Here is a 14,087-nt window from a genome sequence, read left to right as displayed (position 1 = left end):
CTTGCTGTTCTGTTAAATTTTGCTATTCTGACTGGGGTGAGATGATATCGGATAGTTGTTTTGATCTGCATCTCTCTTAGAGCTATTTTTGAACATTTCTTCATGTGCTTTTTGGCCATCTGAATGTCTTCTTTGGTGAAGTGTGAATGGGGAATTTTTATAGAATAAATACAAATAAAAACCCAACAATTAAAAAGATTCATGGAGAAAGCCAGGACTGAGTTGACTACAACTCATAGCGACCCTATGTACAACAGCTGAACCCTGCTGTATCCTGGGCCAATCTTATTGTCTCTGACACACCTACCCCTATTACCCTAGTCACTGAGTCAAATCCATGTCATTCTGGGTGTTCCTCTCTTGTGCTGTCCCTCCACCCTTCCAAGCATGATGTCCTTCTCCAAGGACTGATCCCTCCTTGCAACATGTCAAAAATATGTCAGAAGGAGCTTTGAAATCCTTGCTTCCAAGGAGCAGCTTGGTTTCACCCTCTCCAGGAACGACCTGTTTTCTTAGCAGTCCATAGTTTATTTAATTTAGCCAGGGCCTAAGTAAAGAGCTATTCTAGATGCTGTCTATTTTGGGTCTGAGCTGTCACGTGAGTGTTTTCTAAGAGTCTGCATGCCTAGGATTTAAATCTTTATTCTGCAAGGGGGCTTTGAAGCCTGGGCACGCTGCCTCACCTTACTGTGTGCCAGCCTTCTCCTGTGTGAAATGAGGATAATAATGCTCAACTGCACATCATTATTGACAGCAGCTACCGATATGATGCCTGTCATGCAAAATGAGTGGCTTCTAGAACACTGGACTCTTAGTAAGGGCTGGCTAACAAAAGCAAAATCGGAGCTGGAGAAATAAAACTAATATAGCAACATAAAGAGAGTATTTCACAAAACAGAAATGCTCCAGAGAGAAAAACCCAGGTGACCTCTTGTCCACATAAGCAAAAGCAAGCTCACAAATGGAACAAAAAGCTACAGATGGTGAAAAAATGAATGTCATCAGCTTGTGGCCAAGGCCATTGTGCTGAGTTTTGCTTCTTGTCTGCTGGGGGCTGTTTCCTGTCCACCCTCCTCAGCACGGTGCTGCCCGCAAGCAGCCTGGTACTGAGAAGAGCAAGCTGGAGACATCCGCACTTCAAACATTTTCCCTTATGAAAAGGAACAAGCCAGATACTATTCTTAGGAAGAAAAAAATACAAGCAGGTTCTCCCCCCACCCCCTAGAAGTAAGCTCAGCAAATTTGACTGCCTCCCTCCGCCCCCATGTCCACACAGGCTTTTCATTATTCATAGTGTCAGAATACAGGGAAGCAGTCAGTGCATCTCAGTGTGGGCCACACTGGCCACTGAAGGATGGTGGGGAAGTTTTATGGTGCTTGGCAATCCTAGGGAATATTTACTTACATGACTGGACACAAATGCTCATGGGATTTTAAAAATAATTCTAAAACCCACGACATCTGCAAAGGTTATGGACATCATTTACCAGCTTTTGTGGATGAACTAGTGTTGTGTATCTGTACAGACAGAGAAGAGAGATTCTACACGCCAAGGGGTCACAGAATAAGCAAACACAGACTTCACAAAACCAAGCCTGAGGCCCAGGGCAAGCATGAGGGAGAAACTGCCTCAGGAGAGGCTTCCCACAAGTAGCTTCACAAGAAGGATCAAACCAGTTTGCACAATTGGCTTGTGGAACTGGAACAAAAGTGGCTGCCAGTGGGGAAGGAAGCAGCCAGTACCAGGAAGAAAGGGTAAAGGATGGTGACTCACACTAGTGCCGTGCGACTGCAAATTAGCTGAGCGCCAGGGGAGGAATGTGTGTGGTACACTGGGACAGAAGTTCAGCAGGGAGGAAAAGAGTCAACCGAGGCTGCACAAGGGGCAGCACGAGCCAACGGGTGGTGAGAGCTGAGGGAGCAGCTTCCTTTTGTGGGAGCTGAGGGAGCTGCTCTTTGAGCACTGACATGAAGATGAGGCCTGCTGAGAAGTCACCAGAAGATGATACTGGCAAGTACATTCCAGCTCAGCTGTTGACCTCAGTGACACCTGTCACCTTCTCAGAGGACCCACAACACCATTTGTACCCTCAAGTAGAACACAGCTCAACATTCTGTAACAAGGGGTTCGGTGGCACCTCCCTCCTCCTCCAGGCGGCGGGCTCCCAGCCCTGCCCCAAGGCTGCTGAGTCAGTGCTGACGGGATAAGGTGAAGCGGCTGGGCTCCAGGAGGCTGACCTGGGCCCAGGGTCAGACCAGAAGCCACTCAACATGAAGCAAGAAGAGCGTGGGAGGAGCCTGGCCTCTGACCACCAGAAGATGGAGTAGCAGGTGTGCTAACAGCAGAGTGTCGAGACCTTGCTTCCTAACCCAGGTAGTGGATGTGGAGACGCAGACCTGAGGAGGGGGATAAGGCCAACTGATGGGGCCCAAAAGGAGGACCAGACTGCGAGCCAGGAGGCCTTTCTCTAGTCCTGGCTTGAACCACCTTCCTACCCTGCTGTCCTTGTAATATTAGGGAGTCACCAGGATGTCTGTTTCCCAAACCTGGCTGATAATCAGAATCACTGGGAACTTCTCTCTCTCACAGATACATACTGTGTGTTTGCACGCGCGCGCGCGTATGTGTGTGTGTGTGTGTGTGAGAGAGAGAGAGAGAGAGAGAGAGAGAGACAGACAGACAGACAGACAGAGAGAGACAGAAAGAGAAATCACTAGGTACTTCTGATGATCAGCCAGTTTTGGACTTTACTGGAACTAAATTAACTCAGAAGGCATGCTCAGCATAGAAAATTGTGACTTTAAGAAATTCTGCTGTTATGAAAACAACTATGAGATATCATCTCACCCCAGTAAGAATAGCAAAATTTAACAGAACAGCAAGCAACAAATGCTGGCGAGGTTGTGGAGAAACTGGAACCCTTATTCACTGTTGGTGGAGGAGTAAAATGGGGCAACCACTATGGAAGGCCGTGTGGCACTTTCTCAAAAAGTTGCAAATAGAGATACCATGTGACCCAGCAATTCCATTACTGGGAATATACCCCAAAGAGACCATAACTGCTACCCAAGCAGATATATGCACACCTATGTTTATTGTGGCTTTGTTCACAATAGCAAGGAGTTGGAAACCACCTAGGTGCCCATCAACAAACGAATGGATAGAGAAGCTCTGGTATATTCACATAATGGAATACTATGCTGCATGAAAAACAAGGAACTCATGCAATATTATTCAAAATGGGTGACTCTGGAGGACATTATGCTGGTGAAATATCTCAGTCACAAAAGGACAAATACTGCATGGTGCCACTGTTGTAAAACAGGACTGACATCGGGGTAGGGGGGAGACTGAGAAAGATGGGATAAAGAATGCATATTGCATTGAAACAGATGAGGGAGAGAACTGTCTAAAAGGAATATATGATTAGGTATTACTATCATGACAGGAGTCTAGAACAAAGGCTGCATAGTGGAGTGGACCTGGGGGAAGGGATTGTAAAACAATGAAAGAATTTTTCTTTTACTTTTCAAAGAGAAGAGTGTACTGGGCGGGGGGAGGGGTGGACAGGGAGAAAAGTGCAACAATGAATGGATGGAAATCCAAAGTCTCTGTAAATTTTCATTGAAATAAAAAAAAAAAAGAAATTCTGCTGTTGTTAGGTGTTGTGGAATTGTCAACTCACAGCAACCCTATGAACAAAAGATCAGACCCTTGCCCTATTCTGCCATTTGTTCCTGTACTTTCTCTTGGAAGAGTCACATGAGATGTGTGACAGAGTTGACTCTGGCACGTGGTGGTTATCAGACTACCACCCACCCCTTAACCTCAGCTACGAGGAGGGCAGACAAGAACCTGGCACACAGTGCCACAGGGTACAACCCAGACTTGGGCCAGATTTGGCTTTCCAACCAGCACACCCTAAAGTCACCCTAAGTTGTCCTCCCAGGGCTCCTCCAGCACCTCAGAGACATCAGGTTCTACACACGGGAACATGGTGATTAGTGGCAGCATCTCAGTGATGGGCTGGCCTATCAGCGTCACTTCTCTGAGTCAGCTTGTCACATCCCATGCTCAGTAACATAAGCTTTCAGGTCCTGCATGCATGTATCCTTCTTGTGGATAAGGCTCTTTGTTAGGCGCTTTGCAAGTCCTGCAGCTCTGAATCGTCACCAGTGTCCTATGAAGTTCTCTCCTAGCCCCATTGTATAGATTAGAAAGCTGGTTTGGAAAGGCTAAATCACTGCCCAATATCACAGAGCCAGAAGCTGGAATTTACACAGGGCTACCTGATCTTGATGGGGCACTAGTGGTTCAGGGATAGAATTTCTGCCTTCCACAGGAGCAACCCAGGTTTGATTCCTGGCCAGTGCACCTCATGCAGAGTTATCATCTGTATCAGTGGAGAGTAGTGTTTCTACGACGCTGAACAGGCTTCAAAGCAGGCTAAGCGGAAAGGTCTGGCAATCCACTTGAAAAAAATCTGCCAATGAAAACGCTATGAATGACAACGGCCTGGGCCCCAACTGATCATGTATTTCATTCTGCTGTGCATGAGTCTCCTTGAGTTGGGAGCAGACTCAGCAGCATCTAATAGCAACAACAACCTGACCTTGTGCTGCATTCTCAGCCCATTACAGGTTCTACTCCTATAGCTTCTAAGGTAGTGTTGTCTCCACCTCAACTCTCCCCTTAGAGATGAAGTAACCTCAGCACAAAGCTGCTGCCCACAGTGTCTCCCGCTCACCTTGGCCAGTCTGGCTCGCTTGATGAGGTCGTTGAGTTTGCGCACTGCTGCTTTCTGTGGGAGGCTCTGGATGTCCCTGAAGAGGTCCTGGGCCTCGGCCTCAAAGAGCCTGCGGTTGTCGGTGTTCTGTAGGGGCTGTGCCCAGAAGGAGCCAATGTAGACACGCAGTACCTCCGGGGTGTTGATGACCTTGCCCAGGGACCACATGAGAGCCCCATAGACACGCATCAGCTGCTGTGTGTCCACCTGGTCAGCCTTGTTGAGCACCACACGGATCTTGTCATCCTGGCCCCGGAAGGCCTTGATGGCCTCTGAGAACTCGTCTGAGATGTCCAGCTTGTGAGCATCAAAGAGCAGGATGATCCTGTCGACCCGCTCTGCAAACCACTGCAGGACCTGGCAGAAGTCATATCCTGGATGGAGAGAGCAGATGTCAGTGTCTCCATAGTTCAGAGAGATGTGCACCAGGACAATGCAGGAAGCACCTCCTAGTGCCACAGAGGGCCTGTTTGCAGGCTAGAGACAGTGGGGGCCTTGTAACCCGAGACCCTTTTCAAACAAGACCCCCAGGGCTGGACTCATGTGGCTACAGCTAGGAATCATGGGACCCCTTGGTAGGAAAGAAACAAGAGAGAAAAGAGAAGTTCATGGTCACCTAGACAGAGCACTGCTTACTCCCAAATTCGTAACTTTGGTTAGTTACCATTTGTGTGCTATTTTATCTAAGACAGTCTTTCTGATCAATGGCAAAATTGAGAATGGCTCTGTAAAGCCACAGACTATGGATCAAAGCTCTCACTTCTTTCAGAATCTCATGTTTCTAAAAGGACCTGAGATAGAGAGAAGACGACCTGGAGGCCACTTGGAACTCCGCAGGGTGCCCAAGGAACAACACTAATGAATCTTCTCTATGCTCTCATTTTTTAAAGCACAAAAGAGGTCAAAGGTTGGCCTGGGTGAAACTGTGTCCAATATTTATCAGTTGAGCTATTTATAGTTTAAGTATGTTATAAATATTTCTAGAAGTTATGTTTCACAGTTACTTTGTGAAATGGTGTCTTGCCAATTTCTCTTTAAAAATGACCAGGCCTATAATAAGTTCTGTTTAGCTTTGGCCACATACCAACATTCTCCATACTCACACAATTAAATAAACACCCTGCTTAACCTGTGCTCACAGCTTGTGGGCATTTCCCCTGGGAGGCAGATTCCCACAAAAAAGCAAACAAGAGGAGGCTTGTCCCACAAAGTTTATTTTTAATTGCAGAATGATAAACTGTGGCATCAGTCTTAACCCAACTCAATCCAGAGCCCAGATGAGGTGTTACTTTTCCTTATTCCTACTCAAGTACTCTTCTCTTTTTCAAATTATGAAAACCTTCACACATACATACAAATAGAAAATACTAAGCATGCTGAACTATCCAGCATGAAAGGAAAGAATTGTGACATTTTCTATGTTTGCTTCAGATATTATAAAGGTAAGTCTAGGCTATTTTTATAATAAAACATCATACAGTGGTGAAAAGGAACTAAATCCCCTTGAGTCAACATACACAAGCCTTGGGGGGGGGGGAACCCAGTTTCACAGGATATGTAGTATTAGTAGCAGTAGTTATTTAGGTGCCGTTGAGTCAAGTACGAGTCACTGTGACTGTGAACAACAGGTCTGAACCCTGTCCTATTCTGTGCCATCCTCACCATCTTGAGCCCATTGCTGCAGTCATGTGAAAAATACAAGCAATATTGAGCAGCCTAATGGACTGTTGTTGTTGCTGAGCACCATCAAGTTGGAACCGACTCATAGCTGACTCTCCAGCAGGTTTTCACAGGCAGTAAATCCCATGGGAAGTGACTGGCCATCTTTCTCCCACAGAGTAGCTGGTGGATTTGGACTGTGTAGCACAGGGTTAACAGCACAATTCCTTACCACTCCCCTAAACTGAACCTGTTGCTTCCAAGCTGACTCTGGCTCACTGCAATGCCACATGTTACACAGAAGAGAACTGCTCTCCATTGGGTTTTCTTGGCGCTAATCTTCACGGGGAAGATTGTTAGGTGTTTCATGGAAATGACGCCACTGGGTGAGTTCAAATCACTGTAAACCTTGTCACCTGAGATCTCATGGCTATCACTCACTGCTGTCAAGCTGGAATCCTTTACAGCAATGAGAGATGTAGCTGACTCTCCTTCAGGTATCTGAGGCTGTAAATCATGTGGGAAGAGATTGCCCACCAGTGAATGTGAACTCCAAGAGAGCTGGGTTAGCAGCACAACTTGCTAAGGACTCTGCCCCAGGGCTCCCCATACACTACAGAAAATCACAGACGTGCAAGCACCCAGAATAGGACAATGGCCGGCTTCGAGGATGGAAGGAAAAGGTAACTTAGGAAGATCAGAGAGTATCTAGAGGAGAAAGATCAAAAAGATAGGAGATTAATGAACTGAAGTTTCCATGAATTTGAGGAACATCATTAAGGTGAGTCATTGATTAAAGAAACTGGAGTCATACATCTAAAAAAAGAAAGCAAAATATTCCAAGTGCTGCAGCCCCCTGGGGAGCCACCCTTCTGGTCCCGAGGAAACCACCGCCCACAGCGTGGCATTTATCATACCACCATGCCTCTTTGCACATTTCTACATCTTTATTTTGTCTCATTGTGAACCCTAACCCCTTTTGTCCTATGGGAACAAATGCAGATCTCAGAATGAGGGCTGGCATTTATTTTCATAGCTGTCAACAGTCAGGTAAGAACAGAGGAAAATCAAAGCCCTACTGGATGGGTCATGCAGCAGAACGTGAAGATTTGGAGGCCAGATTTCACTCAGTCTTGTCCCTGCAGAGCCAGAACAAACTGCCTTCCAGGGAACAGACGGTGCTACTGTCATCTGAGCCTGTCTTCTAAATAGCACTGGGTCATGGAAGAGCCGCTCGGCAGATGAATGAGCGTGCCATCCTCTGGGAACACCAGGGAGACCTGCATTGGCCTTGCTTGTCCAGTGAGGATGGCTGATTCATCACTGACCTGACTACGCTCTCACTTGGTCCCCCTTGTGACCATAATCCAGTAATTTAAAGTTCAGAAATGCAGTTAAGAAAATGCTTTCTGGGATGCACACTAAACCCGACATGAGTCATTTTTCTTGTTGAATGCTCTCCTATTTGGGGCTCCCTGGTGGGCAGTTAAAAAGGTGTGGTCAATGGCCCCTAGTCCCCCTCCTTAGTGGATTTGGTACAGGAAGGTGAATTATGACTGGCAGATTTCTTTCCTACAATTGAACATTTCCGAAATTTGGACACCTCTTATAAGTAACAAGCACTGGTGGCACAAGGGTTTATGAGTTGGGCTGCTAACTGAAAGTCAGTGGCTTGAATCTACCAGCTGCTCTGAGGGAGAAAGAAGAGGCATTCTGCTCCCTTTAAGATTTCCAGCCTCAGAACTTGATGGAGGGCCACCAGGAGTCAGAACCAATTTGATGGCAGTTGGTTTCCCCTACAATTATGGCCACAAGAAATGGGATAGTCCTGAGGCCAAGAAGCCCCTCACCCACACACATGCCTCCAGGCACATGCAGATGATCTCTCTTCTGCTGAGGACAGAGTGTTGCGTTGACCCTCGTCGCTACCAATGAACTGAGTCAGCTTTCAACAGGTTAAGCTATTGTTTTTATCATATACTCACTCATAGAAGACCTCTATCAGGTCTTCAAGGTTGTAAATTAAACACCAGGGGACTGTCCATCTTTTTCCTCTGGAGAGAGAGGTGGAGTCAAGCTGCCAGAGAAGCGTGGCCTCTGGGTTAGCAGCACAAGTCCCTATAGACTACACCACCAGAGCTTCTTACATATAATATACATTTTATTATTTCTCTTGCATCCATCCATGGATGGAATCAATCACTCCCTTTTCTGATCTCTCAGGACCCTTTACATTCCTTCTGTATCACTTCACACAGTATATTATAATTAGATGTTTGTATTGGTCACTCTCAATAGATTACAAAGCCTTTAACCAAGGGGAAAGTGTCCTTCTCATGATTAAACAAGATAATGCCTAATGGTATGGGCTCTGGATCCCACTGTCTGGGATCTAATCCTGCCCCCCTCTCTTGCTAGTTTTGAGGCTTTGAGAAAGTTACTTAACCTCCCTGTGCCTCACTTCCTCATCTGCAAAATGGATTAATAATAATATGTACCTCATGCAGCTACACAGTCAATATATATGAGGTACTCAGAATGCACTAAGGGTTACTGGTTATTATCCTCTTAATCATAATTATCAAGTACGAGAACACAGTGAAGTTACAACAAATATTATATAACAAATGTTGTACAAACAAATGAAGGCTGTCTGGCTAGGGAGAATATGGTCTGGAGCCATGGGTAGAAGTAAAATTAGTTATTGTAAAAACAACAACACAGTGACACTTGAGTCAAGAGAAAAAATTAGCTCAAGTGCTCAGAAAAGAACTAAGAGAAGACACTGACTGGACAAAGAACCACTCATATTTTATAAATACAGTAAGTGGCTCACAAAGACCCACTGACCTTCCTTTTCTTGCTTGTGAAATGGACAGAGTTCAACCAGATGGTCTCAAAGATCCTGGCTTGCTCCTAGAATAAATCTCTGATGCTAATCACAGCCAATCTCTGACGCAGAAGAGTCCTGTGTGTGTTCAGGCTGACTGGGATGACTCAGACTTTCTGTGCTCACTAGCAGAAGAATGAGGAAATTTCCCAAAGTTTCTGCTGCAGATGATGGCTAGGTTCTTACCAAAACCAGAGATAAGTCATGCTGTGCTAGGCAGACCTGTGTACTGAAACACTACTTACAACAAGGTAGAAAATGGTGACCCTTAGACTGAAGGTAGCCTTTCAATGTTATTTTTTTCCAGGCCTACAGTGGTTTTTTTATTGTTGGGTTTTTTTTTAATTTTAATTTTTTTTTTTTTGGCCTACAGTGTTTATAATTTTGAGCTGATGGTCTTGGATCAGAGTATGCATTGCTCTTAAACATGGCCTGTTCATAGACGAATCCACACTTGGTGACCACCGCTGAGTGGACACACTACAGCTTTTATTCAGTGTTTGAGACCAAACTATGTCCTCCGAGGAGTTGCCCTGCTCTCCTGGGATCTGTCAAGGGCTCACTGCTTCCCCTGAGTACTACTAATTTACGCTCTGTCTCCTCTACTGGCCTGTGATAATCTCTTAGCCTGTTCTCTACAGCATCAAGAGTAGAGCTGACCAGGAGCACATCTCAATAAATGTTTCCTAGAGGCTTGATTTTTTTTTTTAATGGAAAAAAAAAGTTCAAAATTCCCAAAACTTGGGGGAAAGAGGAAGTTATGCAACAGTAAATGAATATTCTTTTTTTAAAAAAGTGAACTGGGGTGGGTAGGGAGGAAAATGTGCAACACTGAATGAATGAAAATCTAACTTTTCTGTAAACTTTTGTTAAAAAGTAAAAAAAAGGGGGAAAAATTTCCAGAACTAGCTCTGAACAATATTTAAGAATATATCTCTGCTGTAAGTATACTGAACATCCTTTTAGAACTTAAAGACACTTCAAATATAAAAAGGAGCACAGTGATATGGTATGTAACATATTGGGCTGCTAACCAAAAGGCTGGCAGTTCAAATCTACCAGTTACTCCAAGGGGAAAAGAGAGGTTACCTCTCCCTATCTTTTCTTAAAGATTTATAGCATTGGAGACTTGATGGGGGTTCATTATGAACAGAATCAGTTCAATGGCACTGGGCTTGGTTTTGGGTTTTCAAATATAAATGTCAAAGGTTAATTAATTAATAATTATAGCAGGGGAGCTCTGGTGGCCTAGTGGCAAGGAACTGCAACTACAATCCCAGAGGCGCACAGTTCAAATCCACCAGATGCTTTGCCGGGGAAGGAGGGACAATTTACTCCTGTACCAGTCAGATCTGATTTGACGGTACACTCACACAAAAATAATAATTAAAAAAAAGAAAAAAAAGCTATTTAAAAAAAAATAATTATAGCATGCCGAGCGGGCATTTGGAAATGCCATGGAGGATCACAGCTCTTCAGAACTAAGTGTGCTCAGTAAACTAGAAACAACAGGAATGTCTCTCTATATGCAAATGGTTACACAAACCATGGCATGGCAGAATGGCACTTGGCAATAAAAAGGAATGATCTGCTGATACATACAACAAGAGTGAATCTCAGAAACCTAATGCTGAATGAAAGGAACAAGACACCAAAGGGTACGTATGGTGCCAACCCAATTGTATTAAATTCTAGAACAGGCAAAACAAGCTCTAGTGGAAGCAAGCAGGTTAGCAGGTTAGCCGGGGGTGGGAATGACTGGCAAACTGGTATGAGGGAAATGCTTCAGGCACTGGGGTATTTCTCTAGTGTGATAATGGTGATTATGTGAGCGTATACATTTGTCATAACTTACTAAATTTTATGATTAAAATGCATGCATTTTGTATTAATGAAATGTATTTTGTTTTAAAATCAAGAAAGATAGAGGGAAGGAAAGAAAAGATCTCATGGCTGCTAAAATGTATTCAAAGGGACATATTTCCACTAATGGTTGAATGTACTCAAATGTTTAAATTTGTTCCTCAAGGGGACCATGTAACTAACCTGGCTATATAGGAGGCTGAATATAGCTAGGCTATATACTTTGTTGTTATGTGCCATCGAAGTGGTTGTGACTCCCCCATGTACAACAGCTCTGAAGCCTGCCCTATCCTGAGCCAATCTTACTCTGATATACCTACTCCCATTATCCCAGTTACTGTGCCAAATCATCTTATCGAGGATCGTCTTCTCCTGTGCTGTTCCTCCACCTTGTTTTTGGATGTAGAGCCTCCTAAACTCAAGAGAGACAGGCAGCACCGTGAGATACCAGCAGCAGCAGCATGAGGTGCAAGGCATCACAGAAATGACCTGAGGTCTGAGCGGTCCTATCAAGAGCTGGCTGTGGGAGAGAGAGAGGTGCTGGATGCAGTGAGCGGAAGTGGAAGGGGATGCTGGTGGAACTGGGAAAGGGACAGGATAGAACAAGACACATGTGCTGAGGTTGGGGGGCACTGACACTGAATCCTTTGGTTACTTTTGTAAGGGGAAAGTGTCTTTCATCTGCTCCTTTTGGTAAAATACTTGTCTGTCAGATACTGTTCTAAAGCTAAGCATCCAAATTAAGACTTTGATACACTTTAGCTTTACACTTTGGCCAAAATCCATTTTAAGAATCACTCACACAGGTTAAAATAAAATTGGCCTTGTCCATTAGAACCCAGAGGGTGATGAGAGCAGTCACGTTGAGGGTTTAGGGAGCACAAATGTATCACCTCCAGCCAGGCAGAGTCCAGTTAGACCAGGTACATGTGTGGATCCTAAGGTGTCTAAGTGTCTGTGTATATCTATATTGGATGAGCAGGAATTGACACACTAATAGTTTAATATTTTTTCCACTCAGTTAAAGGAAATTTAAAAACAGCACTGTATGTACACAGCTTGGCTGGTGTCACTAAGTTATACACAGAAAAAGATGCATTAGTAAATCCTATGTTACATATAATTTTGCAACAACACACATAAAATAAAAACAAAGGAGGATTACATACACGAAAACTTCTTAGACATAACCAACTACCTAACAGAATTAGTTTTCCTGGTTTGAAGACTTAGAGTCATGGTCTTAGGACATGGAGTCATACTACAGGTCTCTAGTCACGTGGAGCCAAAAACATATAAGGAAACTGAAGAATCAAAGAAAGAATCAGTCTACAGGCCTAACTGTGTCCATTAATCTGGGCTGCTTCTGCCTTGAGGCCAGGAGGATTGGACAGTATCTGGTTACACTACTCAATGTTCTGTTCAGGGCTATGATACATGGATCCTGAAAGAAAGGCAGAACATGTGGAAAAGAATTCCAAATTTGAAAAAGTTCTAGATTTACAGGACTCATTGAGACCCATACACTCTTTAAAACTGCAATTGGACCTCTCCCTTGAAGTCAACTTTAACTAAACAGGAGGCTAGTTCAAAAAGTAATAAAAAAACAACAAAAACCCATACTTCATCTTTTTGTTCTGCACTCTTCCAATCAGAGAAATTTCAATTCTATAACATCTTCCTGTGGAAATTTAGAAGTCAAAATAGAGATGTCCAACTATAGAGGTTTCTATTGATACAAAAGGACTCACAAGCCATATAGTTTTCAGAGTATGGGAAAGGGAATTTGTCCTGTAGAAGATCCCACCTTGACATTCCAGTGCTGCTCCCCATTCTGGAAACAAAGAGAGGAGGCAGGAAGGAAGGGGCCCCATCCACCCAGTCAGAGGATTCCCGTCACAGCCCCTGTGGAAACCATGCTGGGAAAGAAAGACCCACCAGGAAATGGCATCTGAGGTTGGGACAGTTATTCCCTAGCTCAGGTGAGAGGGGAAGGGCTCTCCCAGAGGGAACAAATTTGGTAGTCTATTATTTTTAATAGAACAACAGGGGGAAAAAATGTTAGTTCCTTCCTGAATCAAATTTTTAATTACCTGAGCTTTAAACAAGATCTGTATCAAGGAAAGGATGCAAGAAGAGAATGCAGGGCCAGCCAGACCAAGGCCAGACTGCCTCCTCTTCCCCTACTCCTGGGTGGTCAAGGTCAGTGCTGGCTGAACACAGGCTAAGACTCTCTCAGACCTCGACCCTCTCCTCCTTCCCTTCCCAAGAGTCAGCCTTGTTCCATTCATCTCCTTCCAACCCCAGTGATCCTGGGTAGATCTGTTTACATAAACACCTAGACATCCTGGTCAACTCTGTGCCCCCCAGCAGAGGGTGTAGTGTCCAGCATGAGACAGGCATCGAGTGAGCACTGTCCCTTTATCTGCCCTTTGTGTGCCCAGCCTCCTTTCTCTCCAAGACTGTCCGGTGGTATGTAGTCATGAAGGAGCTGTGCTCCTGACCCAAAGGTGGTGCCTATGTGGCAGTTCAAATCCACCAGCGGCTTCATGGGAGACAGACGGACAATCTCCTCCCAGGTGATTCACAGCCTCCAAAAACTCACAAGGGCCAGCTATGAGTTGGTTCTGATTAGACAGCAATGAGTTTGAGGTGGGTTCCCCTGTCCCTGGAGTACCTTCTTAGGTGTCAAAGATAATCTTTAAAAACTGCAAGTGCAAAATGGGCACAGGATATGAACAGATACTTCACCAAGGAAGACATTCAGATGGCCAACAAGCACAAAATCTCTAGCCCTGAGAGAGATGCAAATCAAGACAACCATGAGATATCATCTCACTCCAGTAAGACTAGCAAAATTTAACAGAACAGCAAGCAACAAATGCTGG

General features: G+C 44.6%; 1 protein-coding gene across 1 annotated transcript in view; it reads right to left on the bottom strand.

Annotated features, from left to right (window-relative positions):
• Positions 1–14,087, bottom strand: part of EHD4 (EH-domain containing 4) — a 114,046-nt gene that overhangs the window by 25,558 nt on the left and 74,401 nt on the right. The window contains exon 4 of the mRNA XM_006882983.1: positions 4,749–5,161. Coding sequence (XP_006883045.1) covers positions 4,749–5,161 — 413 coding nt within the window. The remainder of the gene's footprint in view (positions 1–4,748; positions 5,162–14,087) is intronic.

This window comes from Elephantulus edwardii, unplaced genomic scaffold (genome assembly GCF_000299155.1).
Source record: "Elephantulus edwardii isolate Elephantulus edwardi_28Jun2011 unplaced genomic scaffold, EleEdw1.0 scaffold00026, whole genome shotgun sequence".
NCBI lineage: Eukaryota > Metazoa > Chordata > Mammalia > Macroscelidea > Macroscelididae > Elephantulus > Elephantulus edwardii.
This window is presented reverse-complemented; position numbering and strand designations above follow the sequence as displayed.